Here is a 23038-nt window from a genome sequence, read left to right as displayed (position 1 = left end):
TAGTCCCAGCTACTCAGGAGGTGGAGGCAGGAGGATCGCTTGAGCTCAGAAGTTTTAGGCTGCAGTGAGCTGTGATTGCACTACTGCACTCCAGCCTGGGTGACAGTGTGAGACCCTGTCTCAAAAAAAAAAGAGAGAGACAAGGAAGGTCTCACTCTGTCTAGAATGCAGTGGCATGATCACAGGTCACTGAAGCCTCAAATTTCTGGGCTCAAGAGATCCTCCTGCCTCAACTTCCCAAGTAGCTGGGACTACAGGCACACACCACTATGCCTGGATAAGTTTTGTTATTTTTTTTAGAAACTGGGTCATGCTATGTTGCCCAGTCTGGTCTCAAATTCCTGGCCTCAAGCAATCCTTCCACCTTGGCCTCCCAAAGCACTGGGATTGCAGGTGTGAGTCACCATGCCCAGCCATCCCAGTCTTAAAGAACCAACCTGCCATCCCAGCAAACACACAAAAAGTCCAGGGGACCCTTGGGCCTATAGTCACTCTCCACATGGGGGACCCTGAGATTATTTAGGAACAGCAGTCATTCTTCCTGTCTGGCCCACCCAGATGAGTAATAAGTCATCTATTTTTAGTTTAGGGTTTTGTTTTCTTTTTCTTTTCCCTTTTTAGAAATTTATCCAGGCCCTTTTCCCAGGGCTGAGCACTTAAGTTGCACTGAATTTATTGCTGGGGACTTGGTACTTTGAAAAGGAGAGTGGTCCTCAAATGCACTTCAATTGTGATTTCCCCCCGAGATAAAAATTTGCTTGCAACAACTTCAGCATCATTTATTCAACACTTATCCCTGGGAGCTCTAAAAGAAAAAAGGCTGGCTTTTGCCACCACCAAGTCTCTCTCTCCTGAGTGAGATTCCAGGCCAAGGGCTCTCACACAGGCACTACCATCTCTGTCCTTGCTCAGGGACTTCTATCATCACACGTTGGATAGTGGGGGATCCTCCCTTCCCGGAAGTGGACAATCGCTCGCCCTTAAAAAGTATCAGTTGCTAGTTCTTTTGGGGGGATAAAAACCACACCCCCCAATACACACAACCAATGCACCTGTTTATTTATTTACTTATTTAGAGACAGGTTCTTAGTCTGTCACCCAGGCTGGAGTGCAGTGGCATGATCACAGCTCACTGCAGCCTCAACCTGCAGGCTCAGGTGATCCTGCAACCTCGGCCTCCAAGTAGCTGGGACCAAAGGAGCACAACACCATGGCCTGGCTAATTTTTTTTTCCAGAGAGAGGGTCTCACCGTGTTGCCTAGGCTAGTCTTAAACTCCTGGGCTCAGGCGATCCACCCACCTCAACCTCCCCCAAAGTCCTGGGATGACAGGTATGAGCCACTGTGCCTGGCCACTCTTTTCTTGTAATGATAGAATTGATAAACTATTTACTCGTTTAGTCAATCAACATTTATTGATCACTTATTATGTACCAGGCATTGGGATAAAGATGAGTGTAAGTCACTCACAGTAAGGAAGAAAACTAGCAAATAAGACGATTACAATATGATGTAGAAAATGCTAAGCCAGATATACAGAAAGGTCCTATGGGGTCCTTCTGTCACCTCATCTTTCCACATCCCTACCCTTCACAGCCTTCCCTCCAGCTTCCTGCCCCCGCTCCCCACTGCAGATCCCCTGGGTTTTGCCTAGAGCTAAATGAGGAGATGGGCCCCCTGGCCCTGGCATGACTTGAACCCAGCCGCAAACTGGAAAGGAGCCTTTCGAGAGTGGATCACTTTGATAAGAAAACACATAGGAATGAAGAGAAGTCCACAAATGGCCACCCGTGCTGGTGCTCAAGAAAAGTTGCAGAATGGATAAATGAAGGATCAAGGAATTAATAGATGAATAATTGAATGGTGGCTCAATAGATGACTTCATGAATGAGTCAGAAAATAAACTTCCAATCTTGAGGCAAAACTGAATTTTAGCATTTCCAATGCTTGTGCTTGTTCATTGAACACCATGTTCCCCAGAAAATTCTCTACAAAGATGTTCATTTTTTTAAGTTAAAATTACTTAAAAGTTCACTGGGAATTTTGCAATGCAGTTGAGAAAACTGGAGCTGCCTAGGGGAATTTCAGCGTTAGGGCTTGAAATTACTCACCCAGGAGAAATCCCAGTATAATCTGCCCCCCCATTAGTGTTAGGAGAGAAGCTCCAAGTTCCGAGGCTTCTCATTTTACCAAACAGGTGTACCACCCTTATCACTAACTAGCAAGTTAAATGTGAATCAAATTACTGTGTCCTATCACCAATGCAGTGCTTCCTACTGAAGAGGCGACTGCAGGAAATCCTTCGGTGTTGCAAACAACTGCATTCCAGCATGTTCTGTCAACATGAATGTTGTGCTGTAAAGAGGAAAAGGATCAGAGAGAAATGAGGCTGTGTGGTTCAGAGGCCTATCTGAACAGCTGATTTTCTACATGCCCTTGAAGGCTCCCTGGTTTTCTGAGATAAACTGGCTGAAGCTTTTGACTTTGGGATTTAGTTGGTGGGTGAGCTTGACATCTCGGTCTGGCTTCATTTCATAGAAACGACACATATTGGCTATTTCCTTCGCTGCAGGGAATCCCAGCTTCTCGAAAGCTTCCGGGGTAATCTTTTAAGAACAAATAAGAAGACAGAAAATGTTATAGCCCATACTTAAAATAGTTTGAAATAACATTGTTCACCTTAATGATGATACAGGTCCATAATTCTTTTTTTTTTTTTTAAGACGGTGTCTCACTCTGTCACTCAGACTGGAGTGCAGTGGCGTGATCTCAGCTCACTGCAACCTCTGCCCTCCGAGTTCAAGTAATTCTCCTTCCTCAGCCTCCTGAGTAGCTGGGATTACAGGCACCCGCCACTGCGCCTGACTAATTTTGTGTATTTTTGGTAGAGATGGGGTTTCGCCATGTTGGCCAGCCTGGTCTCAAACTCCTGACCTCAGGTGATCCGCCCACCTCTGCCTCCCAAAGTGCTGGGGTTACAGGTGTGAGCCACAATTCTTTAGCCTAATTCCAAAATCCAAGAGACTCTAAAGTTTTTTTTCCCCCATAAGCCATTTGGCAGCAAACTGACCTTTTTGAACTAAATTAGTGGCAAACCTGATCTAACTATGTGAAGCTATTTATGGTCTTTAATTATACCATTTAGTGGAAATATTCAAATATTTGCCTGCAGAGATACAGATGTGTTTGATTACAGGTTCCTGCTCCAACCCCTGCTGGTGATGTTATATAATATATGTAGACAATAACCTATCTAAAAGCTGAAAGATTCCTAAAGCTGAATTGTTTCTGGCCCCAAGCCTTTTCGGTAAGGTACTGTAGATCTGTACCAGCCTTCACGTGAATAGCACCTCACGGTGCTTTTGCCTACACTTCCTCTTCGTATTCCCCCACCAGCCCTCTGAAACCGTCCACCCACCTGGGCCTCCATGCGGCATCAAGATCCCCCCTCTCTGGCACCAGGCTCTCCTTCTCACCTGGCTGATGGCCCATCCATCCTCGCTCCCTTTCTTGGTTAGAGGTCTGTATTTTACCTCCAATGGCCCCAGCCTTTGCCAAGGCCAGGCCCAAGCAGAAATGGAGTCCATCCCACACCAACTGAGCTGCCTTCTGTCACCGTCCATAAAATCCACTCCTTGAATCCTTTCTAACACTAACTAGATCCATAATTTCCCCTACTGAATTAGCTAAAATCATTTCTATTGGATCCAGTATAATGTCTTTAGCCCTCAGAGATAAACTCTGACTTTGCAATTTTACTTGGCCTTTAAAAAACGTGGCAGACACAAACAACTTAGGTAAAACGATGATTGTCACATGCATTCATAATAATGAGAAAATTAAGAACAACCTGCATGGCCAACAATAAAGAAATGGTATAATTAATTGTGGTAAATCTACTCTCAGAACATAATGCAGTTTAATGTTTTTGGAGAAGTTTAACAAAATAGAAAAATTCCCATAACATTAACTGAAAAGGCCAGAAACAAAATAGTACATTTAGTGCTATTTTAATTGTGTTAAATATATACATATGTATATATATATGTGTGTGTATATATGTATATATTTAATACAATAATATAATTTAATAATTGTATTAAATATATACATATATACACATACATACATACATATATACATATACATATGTATATATTTAATACAATAAATATATATAAGTATATACAGTATATATAAGTATGTATACATACTTATATATACTGGAAAAAGAAAAGACAATCTGTCAAATCTTAACAGTAGCTATCTCTGAGAGATCGAACTACGTGTGATTTGTATTTTCTTTTTCATAATTTTCTGAGTTTTCTTCAATAAGCAGTTGCTATTTTTGAAATCAGAAAAACACTGAAAATTTGAAGTGAGTTTGGAAATAGAAGTCTATGTGAGAAGCATGGAAGATTCTTCCATGTCTGTCTCCTTGAGTCACTCTTTCATCCATAACTTTGATACCAAATGTACTTCAGTAAAATAAGGGATTCTTTTACTGCAGATTTTCGAAGGAAAGAGGTCTGTTCTGCTGTGTCTCACTTTCTGAGAAAACCATCTTCCTTTGGGGGTTAGACAGTTTCGACCAGACATTTCACACCCCCTTGAGGAGGTAGGAGGAAGTCAGACCATGAGGGCTGGAGCGCCACCTTGTGGCCAGATGCACCCTTCCCCGGAATTGTCAGACCATTCTATAGAAGTTTCAGCCTCTGATGCCCTACAGTCTGTGGTGCCAGAGGAGCTTCAGCTGCATTATAAAACAATTTGTATACCAAGAAGTGTCAGGGACCAAGTATGTGACTAATAGATGCTTGGAAGGTTCTGAGCAATTCAGAACAATGTCTACTGCATCCTCTGAGAAACAATACACACACTCATCCCCTACACTCACGGTCTCTCTTTCTCTCCTTCCTTACAGAGTTCAAACCCACAAGACAAAATGAATATATGACCCAAATGCAAATGGCCTGGGAGAAGGGTCGCTGAGAAGTCAATGTGCACCCAGGTGCAAGGAACCTTGCAGATCCTCTTGTGAGCCCATCTTTGAGTGGGTGGCTGCCTTCTTGGGTTCAGGAGTAACAATCTCTCCGAGAAATGTGTGTGTGGCTTCAAAGAGATAACCAGATGTGGTTTTGTGGCTGGATTGACTCCCACACCGGTTTTCCAGAAAAAAAATATATATCTCTTTGCCTCCTCACAACTTCAGTACCCGAGGCTGAATTGGGAATCTAGATATGCCCTCTAGAATCATTGGACCAAGAGCTGTTGATCCAAACAAGAACCGACCTTCTATCCCTAATTCTAGGATATATTCTAGAACATATGTCAACAAACTATTTTTTTTTTTTGAGACGGAGTCTCGCCGTGTCGCCCAGGCTGGAGTGCAATGGCGTGATCTTAGCTCACTGCAACCTCCACCTCCTGGGTTCAAATGATTTTCCTGCCTCAGCCTCCCCAGTAGCTGGGATTACAGGTGCCCACAACCATGCCCAGCTAATTTTTGTATTTTTAGTAGAGACGGGGTTTCACCATGTTGGCCAGGCTGGTCTCAAACTCCTGACCTCGTGATCCACCCTCCTTGGCCTCCCAAGTGCCGGGAAACAAACTTTTTTTAAAGGCCTAGAGATAAATATTGTAGGCTTTGTGGGCCATAAGGTCTCTGTTGGAACTACTCAACTCTATCATTGTACCCTGAAAACAACCTGTTTTCTTTTCCCTTCCTTTTGTCAATACCTGCTTGGGGAAATGGCTGGTGATGCTCAATATCACCAATTCTCACTCTTCTGTAAAAAGTCTGTCCTGGCCAGGCACAATTCTTTGGAGAAAATAACTTATCCCCAAGCCCAAGAAGGCAGCCACCCACACAAGGAGACCATTCCTGCATGATTTATAGCATGATCAGTTGCTGAGGGCTTACTAAGTGCCAGACCCAGTGCCAAGCACCTGCTGTACAGATCTTATTTCATCCTCACAATGATCCCATGAGGAGGTATAACAACTTTTTTTGGAACATATGAAGACACTGAGATGGAGAGGGGTTAAGTAAATTACCAAGGATAGAGGCACAGCCAGAATTTGCCTCCTTCCCATACTGCCTCTGGTTTGTCACGTTTATTCTAGAATTAGCCAGGCCAGCCTTCTTGGTGTCTCCTCTGTCTATACACAGTCATGTTCCCTCAAGGACCAACTCAAGCCCACGTCTTCCATGAAACCTTCTTCCACTGTTTTCTGGTCACCTATAGCACAGATAGTCTGAACAACACAATTAAGCACCTATAGTGTTATGTCTTATAATGATCATGGCGACTTGATGGGCATCAATATTTTTAGTCCAACCTTGCCGCAAATTCCTTAAAGTAGCACTGGTTTCATAATACAGACTCTATACATCTCTTCCATGTGCCAAACACTATGATATAAGCCCTTTAAATATATTCTCTGTAACTTTCACAAGAACATCCAAAGTAGATACTATCATTCCCCACTTTGCAACTGAGGAAGCTGAGGCTCAATGAAGCTAAGTGCCTTGTTCCACATCAGCTAGCTCTGGCCGACCGAAGTGGTCAGCAGCAAGGGCTTATGAGAGGAGTTGAGATCGTGTGTGTGAAAAGGCTGTATCTCAATCTTCACATTCTAAGTTCTTTCCACTCAAAAGTAATTTTACTTTTACAAGTCAATTAACCCTAAGCCAAAGAAATAAAGCTGTATGGGAGAGATTCCACTGCACCAATTGATGAAGATAGATTTATGGAACCACAGTCCTTCTCAATTTCTTCTGAAAGTTTAAGTTCAATCCTGCCTAAATCCACAGAGAGTCTACCAAAATTTGTAAGTCAGTGGAATGTTAACCAAGGTGGCCTCTTGTGATCACATGGATGTCCCCTAAGAACTCACCTTTGCATCTCGGACTTCTTTCCCCAAAACCTTGGACAAAACATCAGCATATTGCTGTATTGTTAGTGCTTCTGCACTGAGCCCCACGGCCTTGCCTACAAATTCCTCTGGAGAATTAAAAATGCTAGAGACGGCTGCTCCAATATCAGCAACAGAGATACCATCCATTGGTACATCTCCCATCGGTACAGCTAGTTTAAAAAAAAAAATAGAAAAATATAAATAGTTAATTATATCACATCCTTGGTAGGTCCCACCAACCCAAACTAATCAATCATTTAAAGAAAAGGTGTGGGAAGGCAAGGTAAAACCCAGTGACCACAATCTATACACAGTTACAAGGTTTTGTTTGAGAAATTACAGGTCGAGCGCAGTGGCTCACGCCTGTAATCCCAACACTTTGGGAGGCCGAGGCAGGTGGATCACCTGAGGTCAGGAGTTCAAGACCAGCCTGGCCAACATGGCGAAACTCTGTCTCTACTAAAAATACAAAAATTAGCCAGGTGTGATGGTGCGTGCCTGTAATCCCAGCTACTTCGGAGGCTGAGGCAGGAGAATCACTCGAACCCAGAAGGCAGAGGTTGCAGTGATCCGAGATGGTGCCACTGCACTCCAGCCTGGGTAACAGAACAAGACTTCATCTCAAAAAAAAAAAAAAAAAAAGAGAGAGAATACTACAGTGCCTGGATATTGATTTAAAAGAGCAACTATTTACTAAATATCTCCTCTATGTAAAGTATGATTAAATGTATCTCCAGCCAAAACTTCTGCTGAATTCCAGACTCATGTGTCCCACTACGTACTCAAATCCTTACCTGACTGTTCAATAGACATCTTAAACTCAACAGGCCCCAAACTGAACTCCTACACCCCCCAACCTGCTTCCCTACAGCCTCCCACCTCAGCTAATGGCAACCCTGTCATTCTGATTTCTCAGGTCACAAATCTTGCAGTCAGCCTTGACGCTTCTCTCACATCCCACATCCTTTTATTATTTTGGAAATCATATGCACGATATGTACAAAATCTGGCCACTTCTCATCATTTTCAAGGCTACCACCCTGGTCCAAGCCACCATCATCCGTGACTTGAGTTATTGTAAAATTTGTCTCCTTGTTTCCACTCTTGCCCTTCCTTTTTTTTTTTTTTTTTTTTGTTTTGTTTCAGATGGAGTCTTGCACTTTCACCCAGGCTGGAGTGCAGTGGCGCGAACTCTGCTCACTGCAAGCTCCGCCTCCTGGGTTCACGCCATTCTCCTGCCTCAGCCCCCTGAGTAGCTGGGACTACAGGCGCCCGCCACCATGCCCAGCTAATTTTTTGTGTTTTTCGTAGAGACGGGGTTTCACCATGTTAGCCAAGATGGTCTCAATCTCCTGACCTCGTGATCCGCCTGCCTTGGCCTCCCAAAGTGCTGGAATTACAGGCACCCACTACCACACCAGGATGATTTTTGTATTTTTAGTAGAGACAGTGTTTCACCATGTTGGCCAGGCAGCCCATCAGAAATGCTATAGCAGCGGAGGCACGGTGGCTCACGTCTGTAATCCCAGCACTTTGGGAGGCCGAGGCAGGCGAATCATGAGGTCAGGATATCGAGACCATCCTGGCTAACACGGTGAAACCCCGTCTCTACTAAAAATACCAAAAAAAAATTTTTTTGAGACGGAGTCTTGCTTTGTCACCCAGGCTAGAGTGTGCTGTGGCGCGATCTCAGCTCACTGCAACCTCCGCCTCCTGGGTTCAAGCAATTCTCCTGCCTCAGCCTCCCGAGTAGCTGGGATTACAGGCACGCATGCTCAGAGAATTTTTGTATTTTTAGTAGAGATGGGGTTTCACTGTCTTGACCAGGCTGATCTCAAACTCCTGACCTCATGATCCACCGGCCTCAGCCTCCCAAAGTGCTGAGATTACAGGTATGAACCACCACGCCCAGCCAAACTCTTGCCCTTTCATAGTCTCTTTTCAACATAAAAATCAGAGTGACCCTGTAAAAAACTCAGCTCAAGTGAATGTTATGTCTGCTCAGAACCTTCTTTTTTTGGAGATGGAGTCTCGCTGTGTCACCCAGGCTGGAGTGCAGTAGTGCAATCCCAGCTCACTGCAACCTCTGCCTCCCAAGTTCAAGTAATTCTCCCACCTCAGCCTCCCCAGTAGCTGGGATTACAGGCACCCGCCACCACGCCCAGCTAATTTTTGTACTTTTAGTAGAGACGGGGTTTCATCATCTTGGCCAGGCCGGTCTCAAACGATCCGCCTGCCATGGCCTCCCAAAGTGCTGGGATTACAAGCATGAGCTACCGCACCCGGCCCTGTCTGCTCAGAACCTTCTGATAGTTCTCTGTGTCCCTCAGAGGAAAAGCCGGTTGTTTACAAAGCTTACACAACCAGACCCTCTGTTAGTTCTGACCTCACCTCCTGCTACCCTCCCCTCCCTCATTCTATTTCAAACAATTCTGTCACCTAAGCCTCTTGAGTGGCTGGGACCACAGGCCACCCCTCCTGGCTTCTGAGGAGTGTTAATTCTGAATCTAGGAAGAAAGCCTGAATGTAGCTGGGACCACAGGCCACCCCTCCCGGCTTCTGATGAGTGTTAATTCCGAATCTAGGAAGAAAGCCTGAATGTAGCTGGGACCACAGGCCACCCCTCCCGGCTTCTGATGAGTGTTAATTCCGAATCTAGGAAGAAAGCCTGAATGTAGCTGGGACCACAGGCCACCCCTCCCGGCTTCTGAGGAGTGTTAATTCCGAATCTAGGAAGAAAGCCTGAATGTAGCTGGGACCACAGGCCACCCCTCCTGGCTTCTGATGAGTGTTAATTCTGAATCAAGGAAGAAAGCCTGAATTGTCATTGGTATTCCCACATTCCTTCCACCGCACAAAGGCCAACTCTGACCATGGCCACAGGAAGTGTCCCCAAAGGGCAGGGGAATGCCGGCCAGTGGACCAGCAGTGTTGGAATTACCTGGAGTCCTTGTTAAAACTACATTCTCCCAGGCTTCAACCCAGACCTATGGAATTGGACTCTCTGCAGGTAGGGCCTGGGAACCTGTCTCCCAGGCAGGCCACAGTCCCTCTCAGCTCTAATTCTGACCATGGCACCCAGATCAGAAGAACACTTTTCCTCCATTGTTGCCACAGAAGTTCAGATGGATGAGCTAGAAAGGCTCTTAGAAGTCATCCTGAGGCTGGGCATGGTGGCTTACACCTGTAATCACAGCACTTTGGGAAGCAGAGGCAGGAGAATCACTTGAGCCCAGGAGTTCAAGACCAGCCTGGGCAACAAACAGAGACCCCATTTCTTCAAAAATAAAATAAAATAATAATTGGCCAGATGTGATGGTATAGACCTATAGTCCTAGCTACTCAAGAGGCTGAGGTAGGAGGATGCTTGAGCCCAAAAGTTCGAGGCTGCACAGTGAGCAATGAAACCCAGTATGGGCAAAAGACCCACTGCATTCCAGCCTGGGCAACAGAGACTCAGACTCAAAAAAAAAAAGTCATCTTGTCCAATTTTCCCGTTAAACCTTGAGGAATCTGCCAGGCGTGGTGGCTCACACCTGTAATCCCAGCATTTTGGGAGGCTGAGTTGGCTGGATCCCTTGAGTTCAGGAGTTTGAGACTAGCCTGGCCAACATGGTGAAACCCCATATCTATTAAAAAATGCAAAAATTAGCCGGGCGTGGTGGTGGGTGCGTGTAATCCCAGCCACTCGGGAAGCTGAGGCACAAGAATCACTTGAACCCAGGCTGTGGAGGTTGCAGTGGGCCAACATCGCACTGCTGCACTACAGCCTGGGCGACAGAGCAAGCCTCCATCTCAAAAAATAAAATAAAAATAACCTGAGGAAACTGAGGCCGGAGGTCACATAGCTAACTCCAGTACTTACATTAAGGAAGGTCAGTATGTTAAGATTGGAAATGTAACCTTTCGTGCTTCTGATCCCAGATCTAGTTCTCTGCCCTGGAAGAGCAACTTAGTGTAGTGCCCTAGAGGAGCTGAGGACAATTTGGCATCCCTCTCAGCACTTCACACAGGGCTAAACACATAGAAGACACTCAAATGATAGGTGTCCACTGCAGAGGGGCAAGAAGGGCGAGAGGGAGGAAAGTGAGTGGAGAGGAGGGCAACCAGGTGCCTAGTGAGCTTTCACTGCGTTTTACCCAGGGTGTAGTAATCTCCATCAGAGGCTTTCACGGGCTGCCACGCCGCGAGAAAGTTTTCAAAGTAGGCCGCCACGCGGACACTGGTCATGGGGATGCCAATGGACCAGAAGTACTCCTCCACCTCGCCCTTGCTGTCAAAGTGCGGCACCTCCAGCTTGCCATCCGTCAGCCGCTTGACGTTCTCCAGGCCGCTGTACACCACGTGCTTCAGACCTAGGTGCTTGGCGGAGTCTGCCACCAGCTTCCCCTGAGAGTCAAAAGTAAATCCTCATATAGGCCGCTGTATTTGTATTTGCATTTGGACAGATATTAAGAGCAGGATCTCTTCCACCTCCCCACCTCCCCCCTCCCCCCTCTCCCCACCGCTTTTTTTTTTTAGACAGAGTCTGGTGATTTCCGCTCACTGCAACTTCTGCCTCCCGGATTCAAGTGATTCTCCTGGCTCAGCCTCCCGAGTAGCTGGGGTTACAAGTGCGCACCACCACGCCCAGCTAGTTTTTTGTATTTTTTAGTAGAGATGGGGTTTCACCATACGGCCAGCCTCGTCTGAAACTCCTGATCTCAAGTCATCTGCCTACCTCGGACTCCAAAAGTGTTAGGATTACAGGCCTGAGCCACGGCGCCGGGCCCACCCTCTCCTTTTCTTATTACCCTCATCCCTATGGAGAGGAAGCTTTACCAGCCTCAAAATATATTCAATTTACCTTATGAGAAGCCACCACAGCAGCGTTGGTGAGCAGAGGCTCCACTCCAAAACCCCCAACTCCTCAGCCTGCTCCCAAAGGGGCTGTCGGCAGAACACCGGAGGTGGGGGAGTACTAGAATAAGAAATCAGGGAGGGGGCAGAGGAGAAAGGAACCCCAGGTACCTGTTTGAAGCCAAGAAGCAACCTGGTGGGAACTGGCCAGGAAGAGATGGCCTTTTTCTCTGGGCTCTCGGTGTCTTTGTGATCAACTGCAATCGCATTTATTTATTTTCTATAATTGTGTCTAGTAATGGAATATATCTATACACCATTTGGATATTGAGGGCATAATGGAGGCATATATACACACACACAGACACACAAGTATATATATTCTCTTTTTTGTGTGTTTTTAGATCCAAATTTTCCAAACCACTTTCATCTCTCTCTTCTTTTTTCCTTTCTTTTTGCTGTTTCTTACTTTTCCTTTAAAAACCTCATGCAGCAGGCACAGAAGACATAATTAACCTGGGTTAGCAGAGGCAGGAAGTGAAGCAGAGAGGTGACTTGTATCCCTACATTTCCTAGTAAGTAAATATCAGAAGTAGAATTCAAGTCTCCTAAAATAAGCCCTTCCAGAGTTTATCACTAAAACAGAGGCTGTGAACGGTATAATTAATTCAAGAGACATTCCTGGAACAGTTTGATCCTGCTCTCAATTTTTTGAATTGTGCCATTTCTTCAAGTGCCTAATACCATCCATTATATTTTTTGAAATCTAATCTTCATTTTTTCTCAAATGTATACATATACATAGTTTAAATTTTCAAATAGTGCTGTCATGGGTTGGGAGGGAGTGGATCTCATAATGAAAAAGAAATTCCCGGCTGGGCGCGGTGGCTCACGCCTGTAATCCCAGCACTTTGGAAGGCCGAGGCGGGCGGATCACGAGGTCAGGAGATCGAGACCATCCTGGCTAACACGGTGAAACCCCGTCTCCACTAAAAATACAAAAAATTCTCCGAGCATGGTGGAGGGTGCCTGTAGTCCCAGCTACTCCGGAAGCTGAGGCAGGAGAATGGCGTGAGCCGGGGAAGCGGAGCTTGCAGTGAGCCGAGATCGCGCCACTGCACTCCAGCCTAGGCGACAGAGCGAGACTCCGTCTCAAAAAAAAAAAAAAAAAAAAGAAAGAAAGAAAAAAAAGAAAAAGAAATTCCCAAGAGGCTGAGGTGGGAGGATTACTTGAGCCTAGGGGATCAGGACCAGCATGGGCAACATAGTGAGACCCTGTCTCTAAAAAAAAAATAAAACAAATAAAATAAAATAAGTTCCCTGTGCCCCTATGCTGATTACTGTTCTCCAGAAGTAACTTTAATTTCATTTAGCTATTTATTTTTGTAAACGTTTATACCACTAATTCTTAATTTTTTCAATTTGAAATATCATCTACTAAATTCCTACTATGAAAGATGAGGATTTAATGATTGTCTCTCACTCACTCGCTCTCTCTCTCTTACTCACTCACATTGTCTACCACCACCACCACACATATACACAATTCCCTTTTTTCATTCTCCCAATCATTGTTTTTGGCTAGATCAATATTCAGTGCTTACACAGAGCTGAAGCTGAGTCATGTGATATTCAACGGTTACATTTACTTTTTCTTTTTCTTTTTCTTTTTTATTTTATTTTATTTTATTTTATTTTATTTTTTTGAGACGGAGTTTCACTCTTGTTGCCCAGGCTGGAGTGCAATGGTACGATCGTGGCTCACTGCAACCTCCACCTCCCAGGTTCAACCAATTCTCCTGCCTCAGCCTCCCAAGTAGCTGGGATTACAGGCATGCACCACCACGCCCGGCCAATTTTGTATTTTTAGTAGAGACGGGGTTTCACCATATTGTTCAGGCTGGTCTCGAACTCCCGACCTCAGGTGATCCACCTGCCTCGGCCTCCAAAAGTGCTGGGATTACAGGCATGAGCCACTGCACCCAGCCTACATTTACTTTTTCTACAAACTTTCATTTTTCCTGAATTTAATTCATTGTGGGTTTATTTGCTCTTTTATTTCTTTTTCTATGTACCCATCCCCAAATTATCTATCTGAAGTATAAATGAAGTGTAAATTACATCTTTATTCTCTCCATTTCACTCTCAAACTAGCCTCAAATTTGGGGGTACGCTTGCTACCACCCCCCCATGCCATGTACAAACAAAAGGTGAGAAGTGGAGAATCCAATGACTAGCTTCATTAAACACTCACTCTCGAATACTCAAGGTCTTGAGACCTAGACAGATGCTACATAACATTAATTTTACAAAGATACCTTTAATTAGTACTTAAAGTACATATTTTTTATAAGTGCCAAAAGGGATGTAAGACATACATTTGCCCAGATTGAAGGCCTGTCCCCTTCTAGGAAGGAAAGAAGCTGTTAGGGAGGGTAAGAGGAAAGGGCTCAAGAGGAAAAAAGAAACAATTTGGTTTCTACCTGACACACTTCCTTATCTTTGTTGAGAGCATCCCAGAAGTTGGTCACCAAGAAGGCCCCATAGGCACCTTTTAAGGCACTGTCCACTGATACTTTATCATTCAGGTCGCCTTTTACCACCTCAGCTCCAAGGCGCTGGAGCTCCAGGGCATTTGGTCGAGTCACATCCCTGGTCACTGCTCTCACTGCAAATTTTTTGCTCTCCAAAATTGCCCTGGCCACAGAGCCACCTTGAGCTCCTGCAGGGTCAAGAGAAGAAGAAACACAGGAAGCATCAGGAAGAATGTTCACTGAAAGAAGGTCAGAAATCTCATGAGTCAGAGTAGAGCTGCTGCAGTACCTACTGCAGGGGGTGCTACACGGCCCTTCACATATCCCCATGGCTTTCAAACTAAGTTCTTTGTGGCCTCTTCAGAGGCATTTTTGCAGAGGACATGGGGAGAGAGGAGTGGGAGAGGCTTGAGGCAACAAGAAGGGCAAGTGAGCACGGTGTCAAAATGAGGGATGCCCACAGGTTCTCCAGATTCGATAAGGGCGATTATTCTACTTTTACCTGGTTATAGAGCTTATATTGGGGTTATTAAGACAATTCTTCAAAAGAGGTTCCTGCGCTCTCTATGTATATATATACATATATATTTATATTTACTTTTTTATATATTTATCTATATATTATATATATTTATATATAGTGCGTGTGTTTGTGTGTGTGTGTGTGTGTGTGTGTGTGTGCGTGTATGTATTTGAGATGGAGTTTTGCTCTTGTGGCCTAGGCTGGAGTGCAATGGTGCAATCTCAGCTCACTACAACCTCTGCCTCCTGGGTTCAAGCGATTCTCCACCTCAGTCTGCGAGTAGCTGGGATTACAGGCGTGCGCCCAGCTAATTTTGTATTTTTAGTAGATACAGAGTTTCACCATGTTGGTCAGGCTGGTCTCGAACTCCTGACCTCAGGTGATCCACCTGCCTCGGCATCCCAAAGTGCTGGGATTACAGGCATGAGCCACTGCACCTGGCCCTGGTCTATATTTTTTTAGAAATTTAAAAACTTGTAAAAATTTTTTACCACATTCAAGGCCAATTACGATATGATCATTGCTTGCCTAATTTATTCACCCTGCAAATATTTATGGAATATCCTGTGATACAGGCCAGGTGCTATGCTGGGTTACTAACATTTGGGTTGCTCCATCAAATTGGCTAGATACCTGTCCTGGATACTTTTTTGTGCTTCCAGCTCCATATTCACTTTCTCTCTTCTACTTAGTGTACTCAACAGCTGATCCTTATGGATTCCATCAGTGGGCTCTCGTGCCCTCAGGTTGGGTCTGGACAATGAGAGACATCAGCCAGAGACCCAAGGGCAAGAGAGATGACCCCCTTAACATCACTACTGTCCCCAAGCTCTGGTCATCTCTCTTGCCTTTTTCTTCTTCCTCTTGTTGCTTACTTATTCCTTATTGCTCTCTTCCTTGTCCACCATTATTAAATTTTTCTCAGCTTCTCTGAAGGAGTGTGGCACCTGTTTCTTCTGGGACTCCAACTAATACACCATTGATAACCCTATAGGAGGGTCAGGGGTTATTCAGTGAGCTCTGTCTTTGCACACAGAGTTTCATAGTAAATTTCATAGTAAATTGTCTACTAGTAAATATGAACACACAGCCAAAGTTCACCAGATGTTTGAGGTAAGCCTCCGACATGAAAGGCAAAACCAAAATAAACAAACTGATGGAAACAGAAACAGTCCAGAGAACTGAAGAAAAAAATTAAAAAGAATTAATATCCTCTGGGGCCGGGCACGGTGGCTCAATCCTGTAATCCCAGCACTTTGGGAGGTGGAGGCAGGCAGATCACTTGAGGTCAGAGTTCAAGACCAGTCTTGCCAACATGATAAAATCCCTTCTCTACTAAAAATACAAAAATTAGCCAGGTGTGGTGGCAGGTGCCTATAATCCCAGCTACTTGGGAGGCTGAAGCAGGAGAAGCATTTGAACTCAGGAGGCAGAAGTTGCAGTGAGCCAAGATCTCACCACTGCGCTCCAGCTTGGGTGACAGAGCAAGACTCCAAATTAATATCCTCTGAGATTAGAAAAAGGTTTTGCATTCCAAACACTATATCGGCCCAAAAAGAGGAGAAGAGACAGGAGAAAGAGAGCAAGCATTCAAAAGATAAGCAGCTGCTCTCAAAAATTTATTATAGCAGAAATAAAATGTCAGTAGAAAAAGTTGGAGAAATCTCCCAGAATTAGAAGGGGGGAAAAAAAGCAAGTAAAATAAGAGAGAGAAAAATGATTAGAAGATCAAGCCAGGGGAATTACAGAATGAGAAATAGATGGAGGTATTGAAATTATCTAAGAAAATAGTAATTTCTCAGAGTCCAAGGATATTACAACTGAGCTTCCAGATTGAGAGGTCACTGAGTGCCCAATACAATGATAAATGAACTCCCACTTTATGCACATCACTGTGAAATTGCAGAACACTGGGTGGTGGTTTGGATATTTGTCCCCTCCAAACCTCATGTTGAAATGTGATTCCCAATATTGGAGCCTAATTGGAGGTGTTTGGGTCATGGGAGCAGATCCCTCATGAATAGATTAATGCCCTCCTTCAGAGGTGAGTTCTCATCTATTAGTTCCTGTGAGAGCTGGTTGTTAAAATGAGCCTGGCACCTCCACCCTCCCTCTTGCTTCCTCTCTCTCCACGTGATCTCTGCACATGCCAGCTCCTCGTTACCTTCTACCATGAGTGGAAGCAGCTCGAGACCCTCATCAGATGCAGATGCACAATCTTGAACTTCCCAGCCACAAGAATCATTAATCAAATAAATCTTTTTTTCTTTACAAATTAGAGAAAGTAAAACAAAACCCTTTTTCATCCCTCCTAGGATGGCCATTATATGGAACCATTCACAATTAAAAAGGAAGTGGGTTGAATATTTTACTCTGACTTTATAAAATAAAAACCTAAACGAACTGAAGTACCTTCTATTTGAGTATAATTTGTGCTTTTTGCAGGGGATTGGGGGCTGCTGCAGTAGGTAGGGTGGGTCATGGTCCTTAAAAAGGATTTTTATAGGGAAGTTTCTATTATTGTCCTGGGACCATGTTTTTGAATGACTTTTACATGCTGTGCTATGCCCTGGGGATGTAGTGGTAAACAATAGCAGTTTTGAACATGTTGGATATAAGATATAATTTATGAAAGACATTATTAATATATTGGATTATGGCCTAAAGAGTCAAGGATTTACCCCAGATTATACAGCTGCTTAAGTAAGGATTTCAGGATTCAAACCTGAATATGGCACCAGCCTGCACAGAGCTTACAGACTAGCAGAGGAGATCATTAAAGAGCAATTATAAACCATCCTGGCTAACACAGTGAAACCCCATCTCTACTAAAATATACAAAAAATTAGCCGGGCGTGGTGGCAGGCACCTTTAGTCCCAGCTACTCGGGAGGCTGACGCAGGAGAATGGCCTGAACCCAGAAGGCAGACCTTGCAATGAGTGGAGATTGTGCCAGTGCACTCCAGCCTGAGGGACAGAGCAAGAAAGACTCCATCTTAAAAAAAAAAAAAAAAAAAGCAATTATAATACAGCGTGATATGTGCCATTGTGGGGGAGGTAAAGGGCTAAGGGAATACAGGCTCCAGAGGAGGACATAAGCGGAGTATCTAACCCAGACTAGAGGGAGGCTTCCTGTAGGAAGTGGTAACAGAGATGAGCCCTAAAGAACAGGCAAGAATTGGGAGAAGAGAGGCATGTGGAGTGTGTTGCATGCAAAGCAGATTGCAAGTGCTTTATTCCAGAGGTGAGAGAGAAGGCAGTGAATTCAGAGAACTGAAATGAATCTGACTGAGAACGGCAGGTCAATGTCACATATGAGGCTGGAGAAGCAAAATAGGCCTAGAGGGCTGCACTTTGTTCTGGGAGCAGGAGATTTTATGAAATTGAGCAGTATGTTCAGAATTACATGCTGGGAAAGTGCTCTGGTTAATGGAGAGTGTGGAATAGGATAGAGAGACCACAGACAAGGGTACAATTAGTGGGCTTTAAAATAATCTAGGTAAAGGTTGATAATGACCTGTGCTAGAAGGGGTTATTCAGGTGGAGGGAATAATGCAAATTTAAGAGATACTCAGAATATTAAAGGATACATTTTTAAAGAGTAAAATGGTAATTTATACACACATAAAATGAATGTGTCAAAATTTTATTTAACTCATTAATTAATGAGGGAACCAGTATCATGTTATAAGAAAAATTCAAAGAACACACATATATGTAGGCAATCAAGAATGCTAAAATGCTAAAATGAATGTACAATTAGGGACAAAACCAGTCAATATCCACCAGGCGATAATCAATTGTGGTCCACCAGACACAATTCATTTGTATTTCTTTTTTTTTTTTTTTTTTTTTTGAGACAGAGTCTTGCTCTGTTGCCCAGGCTGGAGTGCAGTGGCATGATCTCAGCTCACCGCAACTGCTGCCTCCTGGGTTCAAGTGATTCTCCTGCCTCAGCCTCCCGAGTAGCTGGGACTACAGGTGCCCACCACCACATCTGGTTAATTTTTGTATTTTCAGTAGAGATGGGGTCTTATCATATTGGCCAGGCTGGCCTCAAACTCCTGACCTCGTGATCAGCCCACCTCGGCCTCCCAAAGTGCTGGGATTACAGGCATGAGCCACCACACCTGGCTTTCATTTGCATTTCTATGGATAAGAATCGATTGCGTTATTATCTATTTGCTACAATTTATAGAGTTATAAATATCTTAAAAACAAGGAAAGGCTCACAAAAGTGAGAACGGTGCCCTGGGCAAGGACACCCAGCAACCTTTTTTTCCCATTTCAACGTCTTTCACAGTTTTCCTTGACAAGATGATATCAACAGGATTTTGGTGGTTAACTGGATATAGTGATGATGAACAGGGAGGATTGAGAGGGAAAAGTCAAGTGTGACCATTTATTCAAAGAGGTTGAGGGGGCATTTAGCAAGATGTTGATGCTGGAACAGAAGGGTACCGTGAGAAGGTTTTGGAGGCAAGGGAGTCTGAGATGTGGGGTCAGGTAAAGGATGCGTGGAGAAATAGAGGGTTGAGACTAAAAACCAGAGGGGCTTACATCTTGGGCAGTAATGAAGGAGAACGGGAATGTGATACAAGGTGGTATTAGCTGGCTACAAGGTTTGAAAAATTAATCAGATTCGAAAGATGATTCTGTTTAAAGGTAGAACATGGAGAGAAGGCAAATGAAGTGTGGAAAAAGCTTCTAAGAGGGAGAATGGAAAAAATCTGAGAAAAATTTAGAAGACAGAATTAATAGAGTGACTGGCCATTCCCAAAAATCTTATCCAACTGCTTACCCAGTCTCTGGATGCCTAGTTGGCAATTCAAGTTTAATGAGACCAATTCAAGTTTAAGGAGCTCCTGACCTCCTCCTCCCCATTGTCTCCCATATTTCAGTGAATCTCAACTTTATTCTTCCAGTTACTCAAGCCGTAAAACTTCAGAGTCATTTTCAACTCTTCCCTTCTTACCCCTGATATCTGGTCCACCAACAAATCCTGCCATCTCTATTTTTAAAACCTCCGCAGAATCTGACGACTCTCCACAATCTCATTGCTAGCACCCTGGTCTAAGCTACTATCATCTCACCTATTTTATGACAACCGCCTCCTAACAGGTCTCCCTGCTTCAGCCCTTACCCCCTATAGTCCCTTCACAAAGCATAAGCTAAAATGATCCTTTTAACACCAAAGTCATGTCACTCCTCTTCTCAAAATCCTTCAGTGTCTGGTATGCTGTTGCAATCCTGCAGTCCCAGCTACTTGGGAAGCTGAGGCGGGAAGATCACTTGAGCCCAGGAGTTTGAGGCTGTGTACTATGATGGCTCCTGTGAGAGTCACTACACTCCAGCCCAGGCAATACAGTGAGACTCTGTAGCTAAACACAAACACACTGAAAAAACCAAACCCTTCGATCACTTTTCTCTTTCAGGAAAAGCCAACATCTTTACCATCACCCTAATGCTTAATAGAGTCATCCCCCACTCCATTGCCTCTTCTTCTCCTTTTAATATCATACTTGACTGTTGATTTTTGAGAATTTATTTCACTCTGCTTCCTGCTTTAGCCCTTGACTTCCTCCAGACAAATTCCTGTTCTCATAGAGCTTATATTCTAGTGTGGAAAGACAGGCAAAAACAGAAGAATTCAAGTAAGGAAGGGAGCCAGACATGGGCAGCGTGGGAGCAGAGTTGCAATTTCAAATATAGAGGTCTGGAAAGTCCCAATGGAAAAGGTAACATCTAAGCAGAGACCTGAATGGCATGAGGGAGAAAGCAGTGGGTAACTGTGTTAGTCCTTTCTCACGCTGCTGTGAAGAAATACCCAACACTGGGTAATTTATAAAGAAAAGAGGTTTAACTGACTTCACAGTTTCACATGGCTAGGGAGGTCTCAGAAACTTACAATCATGGCGGGAGACACCACTTCACAGGGTGGCAGCAGAGAGAATGAGTGCCCAGTGAAGGGGGAAGCCGCTTGCAAAACCACCAGATCTCATGAGAACGAACTCACTATTGACACGAACAGGAGACAGGGAAATACTGGGTAGAAGAGGGTGGTTCCCGGCAAACGCCCCACCCTTAAGCCTGGATACCTGCTGCCCTAAGTGAGAAATAGGCATTCCTGTTTTTGCACCCCAAAAGTTGCCTTTTGGCCTGCCACACCCCCTATCCTGTACCCATATAAGCCCCAAACCCCAGGCTCCGGAAGCAGACTAGGAGACAAGGAGACAAACAGACAGCAGAATGGCGTGGCAGAGGAGAGAAAAGAAGGAATGTCACGAGGAGTTTGGCTGGGGATGTTCTTAGAATCAGCCACTGGACAGCCAAACTCTAGGGGAAGATAATATTTCTACTCCATCCCCTGTCTAGCTTCCCATCCATCCCACTGAGAGCCACTTCCATCACCCAATAAAACCCCTGCATTCATCCGTCAAGTCCATGTGTGACCCGATTCTTCTGGGATGCTGGATGAGAGCTGGGGATACAGAAAGCTGTCACACTAGCCCCCTTCTTTTGCAAAAAAGGCAGAGGGTTCACTGAGCTGGTTAACCCTTAAGCCATCTGCGGATGGCAAGGCTAAAAGAGTGCACTGTAACACATGCACACTTGGGCTTTGAAGGTTATAGACACCCACCCCTAGATGCTGCCATAGGGCCGGAGCCCAAAAGCACTTGCCCCAGTTCCTGCACCTACCCGTATGCATGCTCCCCCTCCCTTAAAGGGAGGGGGAGCTGAGTGCGGTGGCTCATTATCTCCACCCGGTCACTCGTATGACATGTGGGGATTATGGGAACTACAATTCAAGATGAGATTTGGATGGGGACACAGCCAAACCATATCAGTAACAGAGGGAGATCATTCTAGGTTGAAGCAGCAGCCAATACAAAGGCAAGAGCCTTTGTATTGTGGGATTGTTTTGGAGGAACAGCAAGAAAGCCAGGGTAATGAAGCGGAGTGAGAGGAGGGTGACAGGAAGAGAGTTCTGACACGCCATTTCCAAGGCCCTGTTGCAGGGCATTAGCAGGACTTCGCACTTTACTGGGAGTACCATGGGGCTGGGATCTTTTACAGGGTTTTGAGCAGAGGCCTGACAAGATCTGACAGTTTCAAATGGATCCTTGGGAGGCTGAAATGAGAATAGATTGAAGGAGAATAACCTGATTTGATTTATATTGTACAAAGATGGCTCTGACTGTTGAAGAACAAACTGTAAGGGAGCCAGGAATGCAAACTCCCCACACACTCCATCCTTGCAGACTCCCTGGAAGATTGGTCAGGCATTGGATATTCACTACAAACCCCCAGGCCTCTCACACTTGTACCTTTTGCTTATTAGGAAGTGAGTGGAGAGAAGACTTCAGAGTATAGCTTATGTTGAAATGAGACTTATACCAACCAGTTAGCCCCATGACTGGGAAAGGGAGATTACGTCAGTGTCCTTGTCCTGCTGAGATCAAGTTACAAATCAAATCATGCCACCCCTTTACCACATCAAGAACTAAAGCAATAGGATACTTTTAAAAATTTCTTCCAAAGAGCTCTTTGTTCAGCCCACACTTGCAGGCTCTAAAGTCAGAAACAGGAAGACAGGAGAGTGAGCAAAGTCAGCATGCCCTAAAAATTAAAGACTTTTTACCTGTTGCTCCAAACACTGTAATTACTTTCTTGCTGGCCATGTTACCAGGAAAAGAGAGAGTCGGTGGAGTAGAACTTTCCCTGGAGCAGCAACACCAGCCGAAATGCTGTGTTTCTTCTCTGGTGAGAATTATAAACCCACTCCAATTACCACGCCTTTTAGTGTGCCCCTCCTTGTTCCTGTTATCGCTAGTCTGCTTACTCACTGTGACACTGCAATTTTCAATTTTCTTTTTTTCTTTTTCTTTCCTTTTCTTTTTTTTTTTTTTTGAGATGGAGTTTTGTTCTTGTTGCCCAGGCTTGAGTGCAATGTCACAGTCGCAGCTTACTGCAATCTCCACCCCCGGGTTCAAAGGATTCTCCTGCCTCAGCCTTCCAAGTGGCTGGGATTACAGGCGTGTGCCACCATGCCTGGCTAATTTTTTATTTTTTATTTTTTTTTTATTTTTAGTAGAGACAGGGGGTTTCACCATGTTGGCCAGGCTGGTCTCGAACTCCTGACCTTAGGTGGTCTGCCCACCTTGGCCTCCCAAAATGCTGGGATTACAGGCATGAACCACCGCACTCAGCCAACACTGCTG

General features: G+C 44.6%; 1 protein-coding gene across 1 annotated transcript; it reads right to left on the bottom strand.

Annotated features, from left to right (window-relative positions):
* Positions 1-1395: 1395 nt before the first annotated feature.
* LOC129033854 (nmrA-like family domain-containing protein 1) lies at positions 1396-22832 on the bottom strand. Its single transcript, XM_054482957.2, has 5 exons — positions 22459-22832; positions 14243-14481; positions 11060-11309; positions 6900-7090; positions 1396-2605 (listed from the first exon to the last, which is right to left on the bottom strand). The coding sequence occupies exons 1-5, from the start codon at positions 22496-22498 to the stop codon at positions 2426-2428; spliced, it is 900 nt and encodes a 299-aa protein (XP_054338932.1). The 5' UTR covers positions 22499-22832; the 3' UTR covers positions 1396-2425.
* Positions 22833-23038: the final 206 nt, after the last annotated feature.

This window comes from Pongo pygmaeus, chromosome 2 (genome assembly GCF_028885625.2).
Source record: "Pongo pygmaeus isolate AG05252 chromosome 2, NHGRI_mPonPyg2-v2.0_pri, whole genome shotgun sequence".
In the NCBI taxonomy this organism is placed as follows: domain Eukaryota; kingdom Metazoa; phylum Chordata; class Mammalia; order Primates; family Hominidae; genus Pongo; species Pongo pygmaeus.
This window is presented reverse-complemented; position numbering and strand designations above follow the sequence as displayed.

Coding starts and splice junctions, on each gene's coding strand:
- LOC129033854 (XM_054482957.2), bottom strand. CDS start 22,498: ATGGCCAGCAAGAAAGTAATTACAGTGTTTGGAGCAACAG. Junction 14,482..22,458: donor TACAGTGTTTGGAGCAACAG/GTAAAAAGTCTT, acceptor TTGACCCTGCAG/GAGCTCAAGGTGGCTCTGTG. Junction 11,310..14,242: donor AAGATAAGGAAGTGTGTCAG/GTAGAAACCAAA, acceptor TTTGACTCTCAG/GGGAAGCTGGTGGCAGACTC.